Below are 23,055 nucleotides of genomic sequence, written 5' to 3'. Positions count from 1 at the left end.
GTGGGGCTACATTTGAAGGTGACCTGGAAAGTGCAAGTAATCCAGAACGCGGCAGCCAGACTGGTGACTGGGAGTGGCTGCCGAGACCACATAACACCGGTCTAGAAAGACCTACATTGACACCCAGTACGTTTCCGAGCACAATTCAAAGTCTTGGGGCTGACCTTTAAAGCCCTAAACGGCCTCGGCCCAGTATACCTGAAGGTGCGTCTCCACCCCCATCGTTCAGCCCAGATATCTGAGGTCCAGCTCTGAGGGCCTTCTGGTGGTTCCCTCATTGCGAGAAGCAAAGCTACAGGGAACCAGGCAGAGGGCCTTCTCGGTAGTGGCACCCGCCCTGTGGAACGCCCTCCCATCAGATGTCAGAGATAAACAACTACCTGACATTCAGAAGACATCTGAAGGCAGCCCTGTTCAGGGAAGTTTTTAACGTGTGACATCTTAGTGTAATTTTGGTCATTGTGGAAGCCGCCCAGAGTGGCTGGGGAAACCCTCCCCAGAAGGGCGGGGTACAAATAATAAATTGTTGTTGTTGTTGTCCCTGGCTACAAGAATGAGCCAGTGCGGAACCCGGGCCCTGCCAGCCCTTCTCTCCCTAACCGTGTGCCGCAGGCGCTCTGACCCTGTGCCGTCTGTGCTCTTTGCCGTCAGAATCGGGCCCTTGAAGCAGCCGTCCATTCGGCGGGGCTGCAGAGCCAGCAGAAGCAGCTGTGCTGGGGGGACGAAGTGGGTCTTCTGGCCAAGCAGGACCAGCAGTCCTTGAGGCAGGACAACGAGCGACTCCAGCAAGAGCTCCAGAGCGCCAGCTCAGACCTCGCTCGTTCCAGAGAGAAGGTAAATGGGGGATTCCTTCCAGGTGTGCGTGTCGTGCCCCTCCGTCCTCATATCTAGCTGGTAAATATCTTGCTCGTGGACGAATAGAGAACCTTTCTCAGATCTTGTGGGGAACTTTCTGGGGGCCGCATGCCAGAGGTGCGAAGGGCCGGAGGCAGAACCTTGATTGGAACCACATGCTGGGGAAACCCGGTGCAAAAAGAGCCTTTAAGCTCTCCTGCCTTGCTTGCATTTAACTTGTGGAATTTCAACCAGCTGACCTTCGACCTTGTATGGGTTGAAATTGTGTGTGTTAAATGCGAGATGCAATTGTTGTGGGTTGATACTGTGTGTGTTAAATGTAACAGGCGGTTGTTGTGGTTTGAAATTGTGTGTGTTAAATGTAAGATGTGATTGTTGTGGGTTGAAATTGTGTGTGCTAAATGTAAGATGTGGTTGTTGTGGTTGAAATTGTGTGTGTTAAATGTAAGGTGTGATTGTTGTGGGTTGAAATTGTGTGTGTTAAATGTAAGATGCGGTTGTTGTGGGTTGAAATTGTGGGTATTGAATTTAAGATGCGATTGTTGTGGGTTGAAATTGTGTGTGTTAAATGTAAGATGCAATTGTTGTGGGTTGAAATTGTGGGTTGAAATTGTGTGTGTTAAATGTAAGGTGCGGTTGTTGTGGTTGAAATTGTGTGTGTTAAATGTAAGATGCAATTGTTGTGGGTTGAAATTGTGGGTTGAAACTGTATGTGTTAAATGTAAGGTGCAATTGTTGTGGGTTGAAATTTTGTGTGTTAAACATAAGATGCGATTGTTGTGGGTTGAAACTGTGTGTGTTAAATGTAAGATGCAATTGTTGTGGGTTTAAATTGTGGGTTGGAATTGTGTGTGTTAAATGTAAGATGCGATTGTGCTGTGCGTGTGGACACTCCCCATAAAGTCAGCTCATGAAAGCTGGCCATCAGACCAGCCTAGAATGCTTTCCTGGTGGGTTTGTCTCCCCTCCACACACACACACACACACACACACACACACACTTCTCCCAACATCCTTATAAACAGAACGTGATTTGGCCTCTTCTCTTGCCAGATCCGTCAGCTGGAATCCACCATCCTGACCCAGAAGCACCTAAAAAACCAAAGCCATTTAGGGATTGTGAACGCCATTGAGCAGGAGAAAGCGAGTCTGAAGAGGGAATGCCAGAGGCTTCAGAAGGAGCTGGCCTCAGCCAACTGGAAGGTCAGTTCCAGGCAACAACAACAACAACAGCAACAACAACAACAACAATAATAATAATAATAATTTTATTATTTGTACCCCAGCCCCTCTGAGCAGCTTGCAGCATATACAAAAAGTTCTGGGGTGGCGAATAAACCCTTACATTGGTCCCAAGGAACACTCAATTAGTCCGGTCTTCAAATGCATTATCTTGTTCGTTTTTTCCCCCAAAATCTGTGCATGCTAAAACAAGTTTGTACTCTGCTGCTTATGTTGACACAGGCCTATGGCATTTGTGCCACCTGGGTGACTTCAAAGAAAATAAGCACTCAAGCACACACCCCTTCAAAAACCTATGCATCTCTCTTCCAGTTTCCAATAGTTTTCTGGGCTGGTCACCTGGGGCCGGTCCTTGCTCGCCACAGGCAACTGGTTGCTGTTTACAGATTTGTAGGTAGATTCACCTGGAATAAGGCCATTGAACCGGGTGGTTAGGTAGCTGAATACCACCTGGATGTTCTGGAGGTCTTAGTAGACCAGGTATGTCCAAAGTCCGTTTCAGGGGCCTAATCCGGCCCATCGGTCAGTTGAATTCGGCCCCTGTGGCAGTTGTCAACTTTGGCCGGCCCTCATGCATGTTCACTTCATCAAATCGGGCCCTCTTTGAAAAAAGTTTGGGCACCCCAGTGTTAACATGCAGAGGGCCAGGAGGCCAGCTGGCTAGCCCTGGCTGGGCTGTCTCCTTCCAGCCGTCCCGCTGCGAAGACTTCAAAGCCAGGGCACACTATCCGCAGATCGAACTGCATACACAGAATAGGCGTGAGGCTTGTGGAAGCATACTACAACTACAGATTTATTAATCATAAATCAGGACAAAGAAACATGTCGTCTCTCTCTCTCATCGTCTCAGAGAAAATGAGAAAAAACAAATGCTATACACAACGGAAGTTCCCAGCAAGCTGTGCTGGAAAGTAAACAGACATTTGACACGCAACAGTTCCACATGTCTGCTCCTTAAGGTGGAATGGAAATCTCAACACCCTGTAGTAGACTTTTCTAAATGAATGGATGAAATTTAGTGATGTTCCTTAATTTCAAGGGACCTGCTCACAAGAAGCATTTCTGAATACAGCCCTGTGTGTTCTAAGGCAGGATACCTCTGAATTTCAGTTGCTCTATAGACGATGAGGGATAGAGAAGTTGAGGGATAGAGAAGACTCTTGTCTTGACACTCCTTGTGAACTTCCTGTTGTTGTTGTTGTTGTTGTTGTTTAGTCGTTTAGTCTTGTCTGCCTCCTCGTGACCCCCTGGACCAGAGCACGCCAGGCCCTCCTGTCTTCCACTGCCTCCCGCAGTTTGGTGAAACTCATGTTTGTAGCTTCGAGAACACTATCCAACCATCTCATCCTCTGTCGTCCCCTTCTCCTTGTGCCCTCCATCTTTCCCAACATCAGGGTCTTTTCCAGGGAGTCTTCTCTTCTCATGAGGTGGCCAAAGTCTTGGAGCCTCAGCTTCACGATCTGTCCTTCCAGTGACCACTCAGGGCTGATTTCCTTCAGAATGGAGAGGTTTGATCTTCTTGCAGTCCATGGGACTCTCAAGAGTCTCCTCCAGCAACAGAATTCAAAAGCATCCATTCTTCGGCAATCAGCCTTCTTTATGGTCCAGCTCTCACTTCCATACATCACTACTGGGAAGACCATGGCTTTAACTATACGGGCCTTTGTTGGCAAGGTGATGTCTCTGCTTTTTAAGATGCTGTCTTCCTTGCCATGGTGAAGGGGCTTGAATAACTCAGAGAAGCTATGAGCTATGCCATGCAGGGCCACCCAAGATGGACAGGTCATAGTGGAGAGTTTTGACCAAATGTGATCCACCTGGAGCAGGAACCGACAAGCCACTCCAGTATCCCTGCCAAGAAAACTCCATGGACAAAGACAACAGGCATATGAACTTCCTAGAGATCAGCAAATTCACGGGGGAGAGGGCTATCGATGGCTACTAACCATTACAACTATCCTCTGCCTCCACATTCGGAGTCAGCAGTGCTTCAGAATACCAGTTTCTGAACACTACAGGAGGAGAGAGGGCTCTCGTTCTCAGATCCTGTTTGCTGGTTTTCCCCCAGGTCAGCCACTGTGAGACCAGGATGCTAGACTAGATGAGCCGTCTGCCTGATCCAGCAGCGAAGCTCTCTTTTTTTGCTCTTATGTTCACGGTTCATGTCTCTGTCACCATCTTTTGGGATGGGGTGTTCTTTGGCTTCATACCTTACTTTACGTGAGCAGCACAGTCGTACCTTGGTTCTCAAATGCCTTGGTACTCGGCTTTGGCTCCTGAACGCCGCAAACCCGGAAGTGAGTGTGCTGGTTTGTGAATGTTTTTCGGAAGCCGAACGGCCGACACAGCTTCCAGTCGAGTGCAGGAAGCTCCTGCGGCCAATCGGAATCTGCAAGTCTAAACTTAATTCTTAGGCAAAGATCACAAGACAACCTGGCTGGTAGCCAGATTCTGCTCCCAGATTTGTAGGCACAGATCATCCTCTAGAATAAAATAGCTTACTGGGGAAATGCCCTTTGGGGTGCCTCAGGGTCAATTTTTATGGTAGCCCAAATCTCAGTTGTACAGGTGTATGTATACGTCTCAATTTTAACTTATGAGTTATTGCTGCAATCTGCTCTGATTGTATACCATATTTTTCGCTCCATAAGACACACTTTTTTCCTCCTAAAAAGTAAGGGGAGTGTGAGTGCGTCTTATGGAGCGAATGGCACTGCGCTGAGAGGGAGAGCTGTGCAGTGCCTCTCCTGCAAAGCGGGAGGAGGAACGGAGCCCCTTCTGTCCCTCCTCCCGCTTCGCTAAAGGGGCGCTGCGCAGCTCTCCCTCAGGACAGGAACGGAGCCCCGCTTGCTGTCCTGGCTTCTGCCTTAGTCTCTTCCGGGCAGGGGAAGCCTTCATCCCACTGCCCTGAAGAGGCTTCACGCGGCTATCCCAGAAGCCAGAACAGCCAGAGGCTATCCCAGAAGCCAGATCCCTCTTTATGTTCTGGCTTCTGGGATTCAGAATATTTTTTTTCTTGTTTTCCTCCTCCAAAAACTAGGTGCGCCTTATGGTCTGGTGCGTCTTATAGCGCGAAAAAATACGGTATTTTATTTTTGTGAACGCTGCTTTTATTGTGTTATGTGAGCTGGTCTTTGACCGTAATAAATTATCTATCAATCGGAAGCTGCACCTTGGTTTGCGAACGGTTCTCGGAGTCGAACGGACTCGCGGAACAGATTCCGTTCGAGAACCAAGGTACAACTGTACCTCACCCCCCCCCTCCATCAGATCTATGCAGAGGATCCACAGTGGAGCAACCAGTTTGCTTCAAGAACGTCTCCGCTAGAGCAAATGTTGGCTCTTATTGGGAGCTGTCTGGATGCAGGGAAATATCCTCCTGTAGGCACTTCGGCTATTTTGACGTAAACCAGTGCTTGGCCACAGCGAAACAAGCCCTGGCCTTAGTGTGGTGTAGTGGTTAAGAGCAGTGGACTCGTAATCTGGTGAACCAGGTTCGTGTCTCCGCTCCTCCACCTGCAGCTGCTGGGTGACCTTGGGCCAGTCACACTTCTCTGAAGTCTCTCAGCCCCACTCACCTCACAGAGTGTTTGTTGTGGGGGAGGAAGGGAAAGGAGAATGTGAGCCGCTTTGAGACTCCTTAAAGGGAGTGAAAGGCGGGATATCAAGTCCAAACTTTTCTTCTTCTTCTAACCGAACAAAATAATCCCGCTCCGTCCTCATCTTTCCTAAAATGAGCCTTAAATCCCCCGACAGATCAGCCAGATGAGTTCCCTTGAGCGCAAGCTGGAAGCCGTCAATCTGGAAAACGAAGGCCTACGGAAGAAGCAAGTCAAACGGGATGAACAGGTGATGGAGGTCTGTTTCAGTAGATGGTGCGTTTCTGATGTCAGAAATGTACTGGGAATCGTTTTGCTTGAGGATTTAGGCCAGGGGTTTATTTATTTGAGCTTGCAGATCTAAGGGGACTCCAGGGCTGTACGAGATGACGGTCCTTATGAGATGGATTCTCCCACAACAGAATACATACAGCTAAAGAAGAGGCCTTTGGCTGAGACCCTCCCTGCCCGCGGACTGTCTCACCAGAGTGGTGCATGCTCTAGTTATCTCCTGTTTGGACTACTGCAATGGGGCTACCTTTGAAGGTGACCCGGAAACTACAACTAATCCAGAATGCAGCAGCTAGACTGGTGCCTGGGAGCAGCCGCCGAGACCACATAACACCGGTCTTGAAAGACCTACATTGGCTCCCAGTACGTTTCCAAGCACAATTCAAAGTGTTGGTGCTGACCTTGAAAGCCCTAAATGGCCTCGGTCCAGTATACCTGGAGGAGCATCTCCACCTCCATCATTTTGCCCGGACGCTGAGGTCCAGCGCCGAGGGCCTTCTGGCGGTTCCCTCATTGCAAGAAGCAAAGCAACAGGGAGCCAGGCAGAGGGCCTTCTCGGTAGTGGTGCCCGCCCTGTGGAACGCCCTCCCATCAGATGTCAAAGAGATAAACAACTACCTGACATTCAGAAGACATCTTAAGGCAGCCCTGTTCAGGGAAGTTTTTAATGTGTGACATCTTAGTTTACTTTTGGTCTTTGTGAAAGCCGCCCAGAGTGGCTGGGGAACAATTAATAAATTATGATGATGATGATGATGATGATGATGATGATGATGATGATGATGTTTGTCCCAGTCAGAACTTTAACTCCAGAGAAAATCAATTTGCATAAATAATACAATACAACACTACCACATCACCCATCAATTAAGAGCCACTAAATCTCTTTATAATGGCCCATCTCTTTATACATGGACAGCACTCAAAAATTCAGTCACTATTAAAGTAATTTGAACATTCCTGTCCCAGAGCAGGTCCTAAACTGTTGGTAGCATAGAATTCAGCCTATTGAGTTGTAAGGCCTCTAATAATTGTCTTCTGGCATAAATGCCAAAATCACAAGAAAAGAAAATATTCTCCAAAGTATCAGGTTCCTGTTTACTACATTTGCAGAGACGCTCTTGTGAACAGCTATCATGGGAGTTGCGGTTTATCAGGGCTCCCCCATTCCTGACCTGTATGCTATTCTGTTGTGGGCCGTGGACCTGAAAATGATGCTCCATTTGTGTCTCTCCCCCCACCTCAGCTCTTATGATTTCTGTGCAATATTCCTTGTCCTTTGGTTCGTCTTTTTTCCCCCCCTGTGCAAGCTTCTCCCTTGACTCTTTCTTAACTCGGAAGCCCCATAACCTTCTCTTTCCCCCTTGTGCTTCTCCCCACTTCTGTCTAACCTGTGCCCAGACCTGGGTGGCTGGAGCTAGCAGAGAGGAGCGCAGTGCTCTGCCTGACGTAGCCGGCGAAGGTAGAGGAAACCTTTTCCCACTGCCATAAGCCCATATGCATGGAGAGCGAGAGAGAGAACGAGTGTGTGAGAGAGAAAGCTCTTCAGCGCCCTGCCTTTAATGGCCCTCCATTTGCCGTATTTTTCGCTCTATAAGACGCACCAGACCATAAGACGCACCTAGTTTTTGGAGGAGGAAAATAAGAAAAACAATATTCTGAATCTCAGAAGCCAGAACAGCAAGAGGGATCACTGCGCAGTGAAAGCAGCAATCCCTCTTGCTCTTCTGGCTTCTGGGATAGCTGCGCAGCCTGCATTCGCCGCATAAGATGCACACACATTTCCCCTTACTTTTTAGGAGGGGAAAAGTGAGTCTTATAGAGCAAAAAATACGGTATTTCTTTAAAGAATTAATACGAAAGACGAATGGCCTGCCTCTTGTGTGAAAGAGCCGCTCTTCATTTTACTGGGCCAAAGGGGGAAATGGAAGGATATTGGCTATCAGTGTTGATTCTTGTAGGCTCAGAAAGAAAAAGGTTAAGCCTTAGCTTTTAAGTTTGATCTTACAAGGAATACTGGGTAAGCTCTCTTAAACTCGAAACCAGTTTTTTTGGTGGGGTGGGAATGAAGAGTGGCTCTGAGATCCCATTTTCTGTTCTTTCATTCTTGGAAATGCCATTTGTGACAGTTGCCGTTGGTCTTGTTTTTTGCATGCCTTTCTTGGAATGAGCACGTTGACGTTTGCATGTCTGGATTTTCTGAGGTCTCCGGGAAATGCAGTTCCCAGGGGTTTCTGGGCTTCCATACAGAATGTCGGTGAATGTGTGCTTTCTAATGTTGCTGCGACTGAGAAATGCTTTGTGTTTTTAAGTGCAGCGTAATTGCATCTTACCTGCAGGTTTGGTTCCAGGGGTTTTGCTTAGGCACAAAAGCCAAACCCTTAGGGCCAGCCCTGTAGCTAGCAGCAGAAGGGAAAGAGAGAGAATTCCCCATTCTCCCAGAGCCCATGTGCAGAGCCAGCCTTGCCCAGCCAGCAAGATGAAATGCTTAAAAGCAGACCAGGTGCAAAAAAAGATAGGACAGAGAGAGACAGACAGACACCTGGTCCGAAACCCTGAAGAGCTGATGGACTCATCCAGACTTCCTTTTTTTTCTTTTCTTTTTTGCAAAATTGTTTGCAAAATCGATTTTCCATTTTTTAACAAATCAACCGCAAATTAAAGCAAATTTAATTTAAAAAATCCAAAAACTGGTTTCCCGCACTCCGTTTTTGATATGTCCATAGTTTCCTCTTGTTGTTGCATTATTTTCCCAGTTATTTCTAATTCACATTCCACTCCTTACAATTAGCTTTATATTGAAATAGTTTTTTGTTGTTTTTAATTTATAATCCTTAACCATCAGCTATCCACTTGCCAATTCCTGCACGATATTTTAACATTTCCAGTATGTACAAGGGAGATTACTCAACAAATTATCAATCCACAATAAATCAATAATTACGATTTCTAAAGCAAATTCTCCAGGCTTCCTTTTCTAGCCACAGGCCTGCGCTTTAAAACTTCATGTCCGAACAGTTTGTTTTTTGCCCTGGTGCTTTCTCTGCAAACAAAAAACAAAAAAACTCTTTGCTGCTGAATTGGAGCAAACGGCCATCCATGGAATACTCGAATTGCTGTTTGTTCTGATTCAGCATTAGAAAGTTTTTTTTCTGGGGAAAGCGGGGGGTGGGGAGGGACGGGGGACACAGAACTTCAAAGAGCAGACCTGTGACCCTAAAGGCTTGGTTACTCGTTGTTGTCAAACCAGTCTCCTGCCCAGCGCGAGGAACAGCCAGTGACGCTCCTGCAGATGATCTCGGCAATTGAGCAGGGATATTGGGGTTCTGTGTGATTTTACAAGGCACTCTCCCTACCTTGGATCAAATCTATGCTTCCAGATGCCATAAGAAAGCTGCAGAGATAGCGCAGGATAGTGCGCACCCCGGAAATGATCTCTTTCAGCTTCTGCCTTCTTGGAGAAGGTGCAGGGTTATAAAGAATAGGACTAGCCGCCTGAGAAACAGTTTCTATCCAAATGCGATTTTGGTTTTAAACACAGTTTAAGATAGTCTCTATGGGAGTATAGGGACGCGGGTGGCACTGTGGGTTAAACCACAGAGCCTAGGACTTGCCGATCAGAAGGTCGGCGGTTCAAATCCCCGCAACGGAGTGAGCTCCCGTTGCTCGGTCCCTGCTCCTGCCAACCTGGCAGTTCGAAAGCACGTCAAAGTGCAAGTAGATAAATAGGTACCGCTCTGGCGGGAAGGTAAACGGCGTTTCTGTGCACTGCTCTGGTTCGCCAGAAGCGGCTTAGTCCTGCTGGCCACATGACCCGGAAGCTGTACGCCGACTCCCTCGGCCAATAAAGCGAGATGAGCGCCACAACCCCAGAGTTGGTCACGACTGGATCTAATGGTCAGGGGTCCCTTTACCTTTTTAAGGTAGTCTCTATGGGAGTATATTGTATTTAATTATGGGGTATCAGAGTTTCTGGGGGCTAACCAGGCTGGGATAGCTGGGATAGCAGGCTTGCTGGTTTCTGAATGTCTGATGTAGATCTTCAATTTTGTTGTTCCGTATGGGACAATGACAATAAAGATTATCGTATCGTGTCCTTGCGAGGCGTCCTTTAACCCCCTCCCTCCTGCCCCTTTCCTCTCGCGCAGCAGCTGCTACACTCGAGCTCCAGCGTGATGCTTAGCCCGTCGCAGCATCCTCGCGACCTCCAGCAGCAAGGCTGCCCTGTGGTCCCCTGGGAAGAGTACCAGCAGCTCCAGCGCCAGTTCCTGCAGGAGGAGAGGAGGTGCCAGCGCCTGCAGGAGGAGCTCGAAAACCGGCCCTTGGAGACGAACATGCCCCAGGTATGTCCTCCATCCACACACTCTTTCTCTTTCCCCTTCACGGTCCTGGGGCGTAGAGAGCCTTCACCTACAGTAGGCGCCTCTCCATTTCTCCTCTTCTCATCACGGTGACCCTTTTCTCTGTTTATGCCAGTTGCAGACCCCACCCCAGTCTTCCCTAAAGTGCTCCGTAGATACTATCCTTCTCTTTGTTGCACCAAGGCATGATTCCCCTGCATTACTGTGATCAGTGTTTTGTTCGTTTGTTCACTTGCAATATCTGTAGCCAGCTCTTCATTGCCAAAACGGCACCGCGGAGTCCAGGGCAACCCGCAGGATTTGTATTTCTGCAAAGTGGGGCAAAGTACTGTATTTTTCACTCTATAGGACGCACCGGACCATAGGAGGGGGAGAACAGGGGGGGGGAATTCTCCCCCTCTCTGCTCAGCGCCCCTTCAGCAAAGCGGCAGGAGAAACTGAGCCCCTTCCATTTATCCTCCCGCTTCGCTGAAGGGGCGCTGCGCAGCTCTCCCTCTCTGCTGAAGCCAGGAGAGTCTTGCTCTCCCGGCTTCAGCAAAAGGAACCCGAAGCCTGCGGAGCGCAGCGGTAACCCGCGCTGCACTCCACAGGCTTCAGGCGGCTATCCCTGAAGCCTGGAGAGCAAGAGGTGTTGGTGCGCACCAACCCCTCTCGCTCTCCAGGCTTCAGCAAAAGCAAAGCGCGGAGGGAGCGCTACCTCTGCGCTTCGGAGGCTTCGCGTTGCTATCGCTGAAGCCAAGGAGCCTGCATTCGCTCCATAGGACGCACACACATTTCCCCTTAATTTTTGAAGGGGGAAAAGTGTGTCCTATAGAGCGAAAATACAGTACTTCTTCACGCAGCACATGGACTGTGGAACTCTCTCCCACAGGAGCCAATGGAGGCCACCCACTGGGATGGCTTTAAAAGAGGCCTCCACGTGTGGTGGGAATGCCCCAAAATTCAACTATTCTGGACAACAACCATACGAGAAATATGCAAAATAACTAAGCAAGTTTTAGAAGTTACCCCAGAATTGGCCCTACTAAACATCTTCCAAGACAATAATGCCCACTTACATCACAAAGAGCTCATAACCCACCTGCTCTCAGCAGCCAGAAACATCATAGCCAGACACTGGAGAGACCTGTCAGGAGTAAGCATGGACCAATGGTACCAAATAGTATGGGAAACAGCCTTACTAGAAAAATTAACCAATAAGTTGAAACTGACATGGGGAGAAATAGAAGAAGACGCCTTCACCCCGGTATGGCTCCCCTTTATCACATACACAGCCGAACAATAGTTCTAGTTACAGGTAGGTAGCCATGTCGGTCTGCCGTAGTTGAAACAAAATAAAAATAGAAAAAGTACAGTGGTGCCCCGCAAGACGAATGCCTCGCAAGACGGAAAACCCGCTAGACGAAAGGGTTTTCCATTTTGGAGGTGCTTCGCAAAACGAATTTCCTATGGGCTTGCTTCGCAAGACGAAAATGTCTTGCGAGTTCCTGCAGGGTTTTTTTCCTCCCCCCCCCTTTTTCCCAAGCCGCTAAGCTGCTTATCAGCTGATCCGCTAAGCCGCTTAACAGCTGATCCGCTAAGCCGCTTATCAGCTGATCCGCTAAGCCCGTTAAGCCGCTAATAGCGCTAAGCCGCTAATGGGCTTGCTTCGCAAGACGAAAAAACCGCAAGACGAAGAGACTCGCGGAACGGATTCTTTTCGTCTTGCGAGGCACCACTGTATGCATGCACACGAAAGCTCATACCAATAACAAACTTAGTTGGTCTCTTTGGCGCTACTGGAAGGAATTTTTTTATTTTGTTTCGACAGCCCAACAAGACGACAAGAATCCGCCGACAGCAGACAAATCAATATGGCTAACCTGATTCAAACACACACACACACACACACACACACACACACACCCCACGCACACATGAAAACAAAGTTCACCACAGCCAACCACAAACGAACAACCACACACATTGGCCAACCCCAACCTCTCTCACCACCAAAGGAACACAAGCGAATAGCAGAGAGAACCCGCACAAGCGACACTGACACATAACCCCACACATACATTAAGTAAAATAGAAACATTGTCCCCCCCCCGACTCCACCCCCACCCACCAACCATGGCCCCCTCCACCTCTTCCCCCCTTTTCTTCCTAATGTAACACTCACGTCTCAACCAATGAAACTGATCTGTAGAAAATGCAACTTGGAAAAAGAGACATTGCACATACCATATTTTTCACTCTATAGGACGCACCTGACCACAGGACGCACCTTGTTTTAGAAGAGGAGAACAAGAAAAAAAATTCTCCCCCTCTCTCCGCAGCACCCGTTCAGCGAAGCGGCAGGAGAAACGGAGCCCCTTCCATTTCTCCTCTCGCTTCGCTGAAGGGGCGCTGCGCCTTAACTGAAGGGGCACCTACCCTTCAGCGAAAGGAACCTGAAGCCTCCGGAGCGCAACGGGAGCTCCTGCCGTGCTCCGGAGGCTTCAGCCGACTATCTGGAGAGTGAGAGGGGTCGATGCACACCGACCCCTCTCGCTCTCCAGGATTCAGCGAAAGCAACGCGAAGCCTCCGGAGCGCGGCGGGAGTGCTCCCACTGCGCTTTGGAGGCTTCGCGTTGCTCCATAAGACGCAGACACATTTCCCCTTAATTTTTGGAGGGGAAAATGTGCGTCTTATAGAGTGAAAAATGCGGTGCTTTGGTAAACCAATAAATCTTTAATAAAAAATAGGATGGGGCATTCATAGAGGAGGAGACGCGGCCAGGAATCCCCCCAATCGCGCGGGGCTGGGGCCATGAAGCCCGCAACCCCACCTCCTCTGAAGTGCGGAAGTGGCTTTGCGTGGCAAGTTCCCCCCAGTGGAAATAACGACACAGGTGTCGCCCTGCTTGCCCTTTCCGCACAGCTGAGACTAATCTTTAACCAAATGTTCTTTGCGATTCCCCTGCATGTTAGGCTTGCTATTCCGCGGGAGCTGGACTTGCTGTTCCGTAAATGTTGGGCTTGCTGTCCTTTCCTCTTCATCCCCCAGCGCTCGCTGATGTGTCTGTCTTGCTGCGATGGCTTATGCGGCGCTGTTTGTCTGCATTACTAACTGTGACGTGCTGTTTTGCAACAGGCTGTGTGTGAAGCGTGTCCTCCTTGCCTTCTCTCCCTAGGCTTTGCTTCCGGAGCAGAGATCGGTTCACGCAGATACGTACAGACGGATCGGTCACCTCTGACTTCCCTTGGCTGCTAAATCCACCTCATTCCTTACTCACAAATACTGGCATAAGCGGAGAAACCCAGGGATCAAATTGCTTTTTCTTTTTCTTTTTTTGCTTTGTTTTTTTAAAAAAACAAGTTATTTTAATTTAAAACCTCTCCAGTATTATGTTTTCTTCCCCCTTATTTATTTTTTCCTCATAATCTATTTTTGTTTCTTTTTGTGCGTGGGGGGAAAAGAAGAGAATCACACGTTATTGTCTATTTTTTTTTTCTTAAATTGCTTATGAATCATTTGTTTTCTTTTAATTTATTTATGTTATTTAAAAATGGCTTATCCAGGGGAGTTTGGAAAGAGAAACGTTATTTTTTTGCCCTCAAACTTTATGCTGTAACTATTTTTTGAACGAAAAGGTACAAATTTTTTATATATTGGATTTGAAGGAGAAAATTTGGGTTATTTATACAAAGTTTTGTACAAGATGTATCAATACTTTTTAAGCGGGGAAAGAGCTAAACTTTTTTATTTTAATTGGACAAATAAAATACACATTTTAAATATGTGTGTGTCTTCTTCTCTTACTAAACCATGGGGGGGGGGGGTGGACCTCCAGTCCAGGGGCTCAATCTGGCCCTCTAGCGTAGCTGTCAACTTTTCCCTTTTCTTGCGAGGAATCCTATTTGGAATAAGGGAAATTTCCTTTAAAAAAGGGAAAAGTTGACAGCTATGCCCTCCAGGCCCTTGGAATTCTCCTCAGGCCACACCCCCTCTCCTCAGGCCACACCCCTATTGTAGAAATGTATGTTGCCCCACCCACTTTTACCTCTTGCCCCGCCCACCACTACCAGGTGGCCCCTGGAACATTGCTCAGAAGGAAATGCGGACCCCAACTTGAAAGAGGTTCCTCACTCCCTGCCTTAGGGCTTATTGTAACTATTAGGCTAAAGTCTTAATTGGAAAGGCTGAGTCTGAAGCAACAGCCAGATTTGACCAGGTTCAGGTAGGTAGCCATGTTGGTCTGACGCATTCGAAATAAAAAATTAAAAAATAGTCCAGTAGCACCTTAGAGACCAACTGCCGTATTTTTCGCTCCATAAGACGCACCTGACCATAAGACGCACCTAGTTATTAGAGGAGGAAAATAAGAAAAATATTCTGAATGAAACTGGATGTTTGATTTTTGTGGTTCATGCTGTGGCCACAGACATGTGATCTGATGCTGAATTTGGGGTGACCCAATGCAAAAATCCTGAGGATCCATGTGGATCCGTGTTTTGTAACCACATTTTTGCACCATTGCAGCCCCAGGAAACTGTGAATGCGTGATTTTTTTGGTGCAGGATGTAGCCATGGACATGCTGTGTGATCTGATGGTGAATGTGGGGTGACCCAATGTAAAAATCCTGAGGATCCATGGGCTTTTACCTCCCCCCTCTCAGGCAGCCTCCTTTATCGCTAGCATCCCTTATCTCCCTCCCAATCCCTTACCTTTCAACACCCCCTTCCCTCTTATTTGCCTTAGTGTCTTTTCCTTAGCTGGAGCAGTTTTTTGCTCCTCCTTTTCTTCTAATTTCTCTCCTTATTGCTTTAGTCTTCCTGTTTCCCCCCTTTGCAAGTTTACTGTCTTTACCTCCCCCCTCCCAGGCAGCCTCCTTTATCTCTAGTGTCCCTTATCTCCCTCCCCGATCGGCAAATGATCAGCAGCTTTGTTACAACACCCACTTCCCTCTTTCAAAAAAAAAAAAAAAGGATCTTCTTTTTGCCCCTGGGCAATTCGGCTCCAGGGACCACACATTCGCTCCATAAGACACACAGACATTTCCCCTTACTTTTTAGGAAGAAAAAAGTGCATCTTATGGAGCGAAAAATACGGTAAGTTTGTGCTAGGCAGTGCCGTCTTAAGCATATCAGGCGCCGTGGTGCAAAGCTCCCTCCGGCATACACACACACACATTTCCCAGAGTATTTTAGGGAGGACAGCGTTGCTGGCGGGGCTGGAGGAGGTGGGCGGCAGCTGGAGGGCGGCTCCTCCTGCGGGTAAGAGGCAGAGGCTGAATGCGGCGCCTCCCGGCTCAGCTGGACGCTTCGTGCCACAGTGGCCACGGCAGACGGAGGCTCCAGTCGCGGCGCTGCTTCGGCGCGGCATGGCGGAGGCGGGCGAGGGCGGCGAGCTGATGGTGAGAGGCGCCGCGTCCAGCCTCTGCCTCTTCCCTGGCGCCCTCCAGAACCTGGCACCCTGCGCCACTAGCCTCTATGGGTAAGATGCCCCTGGTTCTAGGTATAAGCTTTCATTTGCATGCACACTTCTTCAGATACACTGAAACAGAAATATCACCAGGAAAAAGCAAGGAAGGGATGGTATGCGGATGACCAAAATATCTTTAGCATGTGTAGGGAGGCAAGAATCCACTATCTCCCTTGCTTTTGCCTATAGGACTAATTGCAGTCGTTAATAGTCGTCAACAGGTTTACCATAGCCATTGAGTCAATCACCCATCTCCTACTACCCTTCTCAGAAAAACACCATCCCACTATATATAAGGGTCTGGTGACTTCTGTTTCAGTGTATCTGAAGAAGTGTGAATGCAGACGAAAGCTCATACCAAGAACAAACTTAGTTGGTGTCTAAGGTAAAAGGTGATAGGGACGCGGGTGGCGCTGTGGGTAAAAGCCTCAGCGCCTAGGGCTTGCCGATCGAAAGGTCGGCGGTTCGAATCCCCATGGCGGGGTGCGCTCCCGTTGCTCGGTCCCAGCGCCTGCCAACCTAGCAGTTCAAAAGCACCCCCGGGTGCAAGTAGATAAATAGGGACCGCTTACTAGCGGGAAGGTAAATGCCATTTCCGTGTGCTGCGCTGGCTCGCCAGATGCAGCTTTGTCACGCTGGCCACGTGACCCGGAAGTGTCTCCGGACAGCGCTGGCCCCCGGCCTCTTGAGTGAGATGGGCGCACAACCCTAGAGTCTGTCAAGACTGGCCCGTACGGGCAGGGGTACCTTTAAGGTAAAAGGTAAAGGGACCCCTGATCATTAGGTCCAGTCGTGGCCGACTCTGGGGTTGCGGCGCTCATCTCGCTTTATTGGCCGAGGGCGTACAGCTTCCGGGTCATGTGGCCAGCAGGACTAAGTCGATTGTTTGGCAGAAAGACCTTTCACGCAGAGCATTAAGCAAGTTACGGCATTTGCTGCCACTTCCTGAGATGATGTCTGCCAGCTCAGCTGACTTCCAGAGGGGGACTGGGCCGATCCATGGGAGAAAGGTCTTTCAACTGCTACAAACCACCACAAGTTAAAAGGAGCTTCTATGTACAGAGTCAGCCTATCCTGAGATAACATTCTGGAGAGGCGAACGACAGGGGAGGGCTGTTTTGGGTTTCCCATCTTTTGGCTGGTCATGGCTGCAAACGAGATGCAGGACAACACAGATGAGAGGTGGGGGGGAACCTGTGGCTCTCTAGATGTTGTCGTACTACAACTCCCATCATCCAGCTACCAGCACCCTGCGCAGGCAGGCAGCATCAGAAACACTTGCTGCCCCAGCTGGGCATGTGCCAGTCACTGGGGCAGCTCCATAAAGCCCGCCTGCCCTGGGGGAGGGGCTGGCACCAAAGGGAGTTGTCCCTCTTGGGGGTGGCACATTGGGAGTGGAACGAGGGCATGGGCCAGCCCCCTTGTGCTAAAATGATGGTTTTAGTGGGAATGGGACAGGGACATAGCCAGCGGGTGCAGGGAGGCAGCTGCCACCCGAATCAAGTAAAAGGATGAAAAAACTGTACTTACTGTAACTAAATGACCAGTCGCGTTGCAGAGACCCTAACACACACACACCCCGCTGCCGCCTGCCTGCCCCCTAAATTCTGGCTACACCCATGGAATAGGGTTTTAACTTGGGTTGTTGTTGTTTAGTCATTTAGTCGTGTCCGACTCTTTGTGACCCCCCTGGACCAGAGCACGCCAGGCACTCCAGTCTTCCACTGCCTCCCGCAGTTTGGTCAAACTCATGCTGGTAGCTTCGAGAACACTGTCCCACCATCTCGTCCTCTGTCGTCCCCTTCTCCTTGTGCCCTCCATCTTTCCCAACATCAGGGTCTTTTCCAGGGAGTCTTCTCTTCTCATGAGGTGGCCAAAGTCTTGGAGCCTCAGCTTCAGGATCTGTCCTTCCAGTGAGCACTCAGGGCTGATTTCCTTAAGGATGGAGAGGTTGGATCTTCTTGCAGTCCATGGGACTCTCAAGAGTCTCCTCCAGCACCAGAATTCAAATTCACCTGGAGCAGGAACCGGCAAGCCACTCCAGTATCCCTGCCAAGAAAACTCCATGGACAAAGACAACAGGCATATCAAAATACTTACTGTAACTAAATGGCCAGTCGCATTGCAAGAGCTCAGTTCTGCCCCCTCCCATGCCTGTCCGCCCCCTAAATTCTGGCTACACCCATGGAATGGGGTTTAAACTTGGGTGGGTGTTGTTTATTTGGGTGGGTGTTTTAAATTGTTATTTTTCTTGTTATTTGTTTTGCAACACAATAAAATCTTCAATAAAAACTAATTTTGAAAAAGACCAGTTAAATGCCCTGCAGCCTAGCAGGACTGAGTCTTCATAACGCGCCCTTATGTTCCATTTTAGGGTGGACAACAGCATCTGCTCAAAACCATGGAAAAGCGCATGATGGATGTTGAACAGCAGCTGAGGCTGGTGAAGAGGCTGCTCCAAGACAAAGTCAAGCAGCTGAAAGAACAGGTGAGCCCTTGCCCTCGATCTGGAGCAGCTAACCTGTGGTTGCAGGATTCTAATTCCCATCATCCCTGACCACTGGTCATGCTGGCTTCTGGGGCTGATGGGAGTTGGAGTCCAGCAACAACTGGAAGGCAAAAGGTTCCCGCCCCTGTTTCAGTCATCAAGCGATGGTTCCTCAACAGCTCAGGGAATCACCAATATGCGGGATAAATATCAGCTGCAAATAACCAGCAAGCTTAGCTCTAGTAAATGCATGAAGGGGTTAAGCCATCCTCCCAGGCTTTGCTAGGTCACCCGCCACCCCTCACTTTGGGAGAAAAAATTGGCAAAACTGGGTGAATTGTCTGGGCTGATTGATCTAAGCCCAGACCGTGCGGCTTTACCAAGTCGTCTTTCTGTTTCTATACAAATAATTTAGAAACATTTATCAATTTTGAAACTAAGTTTTGCTGCCTGTGTTATCTTGCTGCTGTATGGAAAAGCATATGAATCTGACCTTTGAAGAGTTAGTAAGTAAAGAAGCATTTTTAACTTACCAAACAGGTGGTCTCTTTCAATGCTAAGGGAAGAAAGGGGAACTTTGGAAAGAAACTTAGAAGGGGATATTGTAAAGTCTAACAAATTATATTTGCACACTTTTCTTTGCTTGCCTCTCATCAAGAGAGTATTTGTCCCAAACCTGGATCTAGAAATGTGAGGAATTTCCCTTTTCTTCTTTTAAGCCAATTACAACCAAACATTTAAAAAGCGCACAACATGAATATTTCGGGTTGAGTTGGGATGAGCACCTGGGGTTGTGGGGTCAGGGCAGAGCGTTACAGAACACAGACCTTGTTTTTGCATCCTTGGGGAGCAAGCCCTCATTTGCTGCCTGTGTTTTCCAGCTTGCCAAGAACACGAAAGCCGACGAGATGGTGAAGGACCTCTTTGTGGAGAACGCCCAGCTCCTGAAGGCCCTGGAGATGACCGAGCGGAGGCAGAAGACTGTGGAGAAGAAGAACTACTTGCTGGAAGAAAAGATTGCCAACCTTGGCCGGATCGTCAAGAACCTGACCTCGCCCACCTTGGGCTCCGCGGCTCAGCTGGGGTCTTAGCAAAGCCATACCTGTCTCTGCACAGCTGGGGACGCACTTTACTCAACGCTGCCTTTTCAACGCTGCCTTTTTAAGATTAGTTTGGGCTGTTCCTTCTCTGCCCCAAAGAAACCCTGATTCTGTTCTCGGGTGCACATTATCCCCACATGCCTTGTGCCGCAATGTTGCTCTGCCAGCCCTAGAAGGTGGCCAGACAGAGGCTTATCTTCTCATCAGGGGGTTCAGGAAAAGCCAGAGCTCTTAGAGCTTCTCCTTTCCTGATCTGATGGGGCAGCAGAGGTGAGAAAACAGATGGGACAAGGACAGAGCAGAGAGGACCAGCTGAGGACAAGGGAGATTTGATCCTCAGGCTCTTGGGGATGAAGGGGAGGCCTGGAGATGGATCTCTTCAGGGAATCTCAGGGCCAGGATCCAAACGTGGACCTCAGGGCGCCCCATAGCCCATGAGCATCACTGCTGAAAGGGCCACGTTGCTCAGGTGAACCAAGCCTGGAGAACGTTCAATCAAGGGTGGGGAGCCACAGGCCTAGGAACCAATTGCACCCCATTCTTGCCTCTCTAGATGCCCCTCTGGCTACAGGCCCTCCCCAGCCCTGCTCCACACACCTCCTGAGGATCCTGGCTGGAATGTGCCCATGAGGGCAGGATAACTCCTTCTGCGTGTCTGCAAGGAGACAGGCATGGCTGTGCATCCCTCTAGGGAAGAGATGTGTCTCAGAGCATCTGCCTTGCAAGCAGAATGTCCCAGCTTCAACCCCCAGTCGGGCTGGGAGAGGCTCTGGAGAGCTGCTGCCAGTTGGTGTAGGCATTACTGAGCTGGATGGACCAATGGTCTGATTCAGTATGAGGCTGTTAAGTGCCTGTGTGCATCCCAGAGAGAGAGAGAGAGAGAATATCTCTGGCTTTCATGTGCCTGGAATGTACCTACAGTTGTTCTTGTTTAGTCGTTTAGTCATGTCCGCCTCTTCGTGACCCCATGGACCAGAGCACGCCAGGCACTCCTGTCTTCCACTGCCTCCCGCAGTTTGGTCAAACTCATGCTGGTAGCTTCGAGAACACTGTCCAACCATCTCGTCCTCTGTCGTCCCCTTCTCCTTGCGCCCTTCATCTTTCCCAACATCAGGGTCTTTTCCAGGGAGTCTTCTCTTCTCATGAGGCGGCTAAAGTCTTGGAGCCTCAGCTTCAGGATCTGTCCTTCCAGTGAGCACTCAGGGCTGATTTCCTTCAGTATGGAGAGGTTTGATCTTCTTGCAGTCCATGGGACTCTCCAGAGTCTCCTCCAGCACCAAAATTCAAAAGCATCAATTCTTTGACAATCAGCCTTCTTTATGGTCCAGCTCTCACTTCCATACATCACTACTGGGAGTACCTACTTTACATAAGTGTAATGGGGGCATCCAATACTCTCTCAGCTTTTTTGCCTCTGAGACGCCTCGCCCCCTGCCCAAATTGCCCTGCAACCTTTGGGTTGAAAAAGGTTCCCCACCCCTGCCTTTTGGGATTAAGGGGAGCCTACAGGTGAATCTCTTCGCCTCAGACCACCTCCCCAACCCCAAAGCCAGTGCGGCAGAAAGAGGGGTTGTGGGGTGGTTGTGTGGGCGAGGGGAGATGGTTGCCCACCACAAACGGAAGCCAAGCAGAGGTCCTAAGCCCCTCCTTTCTGCAGCTGGCGCCCACAGAATTCTGCAAACTGTTCGGGAGGGGGGAATAATTGATTTGCAGATCGGAAGGGGCATCGTTGGGTGGTCAAAGGCACTTGGTGCAAGCAGCTGGTTTCTGCCTCAACCTCAAGAATCTCAGGGAGCCATAGTCTGTATATGGCAGTACCATATCAAATGGCCACTCATGAACAGCAGTAGCTCCCCCTTCACAAATAAAGGCTTTATTGAGCCTGTCTGGTTTTTAAGGCATATCTGACCATTTTTATCCATTGCCCCCAAGTGAATTGTGATCCCTGCTTTGCAGGGGATTGGACTAAATGTTTCTCAAGGGTCCCTTCCAACTCTTCAATTCTGTGAATACAAAAATTCTCAATTACCCTGAATTCCATGCACATATTCAAATGAACAGTTGTGAATGCCCTCTCAGGATAGGTGCTTCCGTTAATGGGGCCCGAGTGTTTTAAACGTGTGGTGCGCACCCTGGAGGGCACATTCTCAGCCTTGCTTTCAGTCCCTGACATTTTCGACAGGTGTCTTCTGCAACATACCACTGACGCAGTAATAGTGCATTCGTAGTGGATTAACATTGGACCACCCACCCTTCCTTCTGTGTTATTATTTTGCAATGTTTCCCCAGTGTTTTATAGCTGTCTGGAGGGGAACTCGAAAAAGTTACAGGACTGGAGATAAATAAGTATGCCTACCTCCAAAACTTCTGCAGGCACAAACAATATTGAAAGTGGGGTTGTGTATAACCGCCCCACTATGGCATCATAAGGGCAAATAAAAATTATGTTAAGTTGTGGGTGAACATATCAGACGACACAGTGATTCTTCAAACAGCTCTTGTTTATTCACAGGCCAGAACTGAAGGGTTCAGTCAGCCTGCTTATATAGAGCTCCAGTACAACATAACTGTAACAATTTTCTAAAACGATCCAATCACTGAATGTCACTTTCGATCCCTTATTTGCATAACTATCTACAGTCTCCCCCTGCTGGCCCAGGGTGAGAACTTCAGTACATAACAAATTATGCCTGCATTCTGGGTAGTTGCTGAGAGTCACGGTTGATCATTGTAGGTCAGGTTAAACAGTCCCATGACTTCGCTGGGCACCATCAATCCTGTGGGTTTCCTGGGAAATTTTCTGTGCAAATTAGGGGTCAGTTGCATCTGAAAGTTTTCTGGTGACCTAAGTGATCTCACTCAGCCGGTTCATTTCACACATTTTATTTTACGAACAGACAACTTCGTAAAACGCCAAGTTTGCCCGATACTTCTTTGCAGCTGGCGCCCGGTCGTCATTACTGCCAAACATATGGCAATTTTCCATGGGAAAATGGAGCCCTTAGAGAAGCCTTTCCACCCTCAGGTTACAGAGAGTCGTTGGCCACCCTGCCGTGGACCGCAGCTTAGAGACAATGAAACTTGAACATGCCTTAACTTGTGCATTTAGCTGTGGCCTCACCTCTGCCGTGTCAACACCAGAGGGGAATGCTCAGGGAACAGCACACGGATCCTATAGCCATGTAGCTTTGCATGAGTCCTTTCTTCTGGACTTTAACGTGAGCACCAAACCCTCTACTGAGTTGCTGCTAGGGAGACCCATCACCAGCCAGCCAGAGCAGGGAGCCCTCTGGCCCACGTCCAAGGCTTGTTAGTTTAATACTGCACAATACTTCTGTACCCTGGAGGGTGTGAGTGCTGAAACCCACCAGTTGCCTTAATACAGAGACCAGGCACCAGTTGAGATTCCTACATTGCAGAGGGTTGGATGAGCTGATTCTTGGGGTCCCTCCACAATTCTATTATTCCTCTTCCTGCAATTGAGCTGGTGCATTCCCCTAACCCAGGGGTCTGCAACCTTTAAGACAAAAAGAGCCACTTGGACCCGTTTCCGAAGAGAGAAAAAACCTGGGAGCCGCAAAACCATTGCATGCGCGCCGTTGCCCTCCGATCTGACAGCGGGCGGGAAGGTGACGTCGGGACGGTGCGTGACTAATGCACGCACCACCC

The 23,055-nt window shown here is 49.0% G+C and overlaps 1 protein-coding gene across 16 annotated transcripts in view; it reads left to right on the top strand.

Annotated features, from left to right (window-relative positions):
* The window catches only part of NIN (ninein), a 121,884-nt gene extending 102,432 nt beyond the window's left edge, over window positions 1-19,452 (top strand). For 6 of the 16 annotated variants that reach the window (XM_077935467.1, XM_077935426.1, XM_077935221.1 and 3 more), the window contains 6 exons: window positions 652-834; window positions 1,909-2,058; window positions 5,854-5,955; window positions 10,136-10,330; window positions 18,173-18,286; window positions 19,168-19,452. In XM_077935467.1, the coding sequence (XP_077791593.1) occupies window positions 652-834; window positions 1,909-2,058; window positions 5,854-5,955; window positions 10,136-10,330; window positions 18,173-18,286; window positions 19,168-19,377 (954 nt within the window). In that variant the 3' untranslated portion in view covers window positions 19,378-19,452. Of the gene's footprint in view, window positions 1-651; window positions 835-1,908; window positions 2,059-5,853; window positions 5,956-7,388; window positions 7,450-10,135; window positions 10,332-13,506; window positions 14,114-18,172; window positions 18,287-19,167 lie in introns of those variants that run through there. The other 10 variants (XM_028721432.2, XM_077935014.1, XM_077935352.1 and 7 more) reach the window with 8 other exon arrangements.
* Window positions 19,453-23,055: the final 3,603 nt, after the last annotated feature.

This window comes from Podarcis muralis, chromosome 1 (genome assembly GCF_964188315.1).
Source record: "Podarcis muralis chromosome 1, rPodMur119.hap1.1, whole genome shotgun sequence".
Taxonomy (NCBI): Eukaryota; Metazoa; Chordata; class Lepidosauria; order Squamata; family Lacertidae; genus Podarcis; species Podarcis muralis.
Note: the sequence above shows the minus strand (reverse complement) of the source record. Positions and strands in the feature narration are given on the sequence as shown.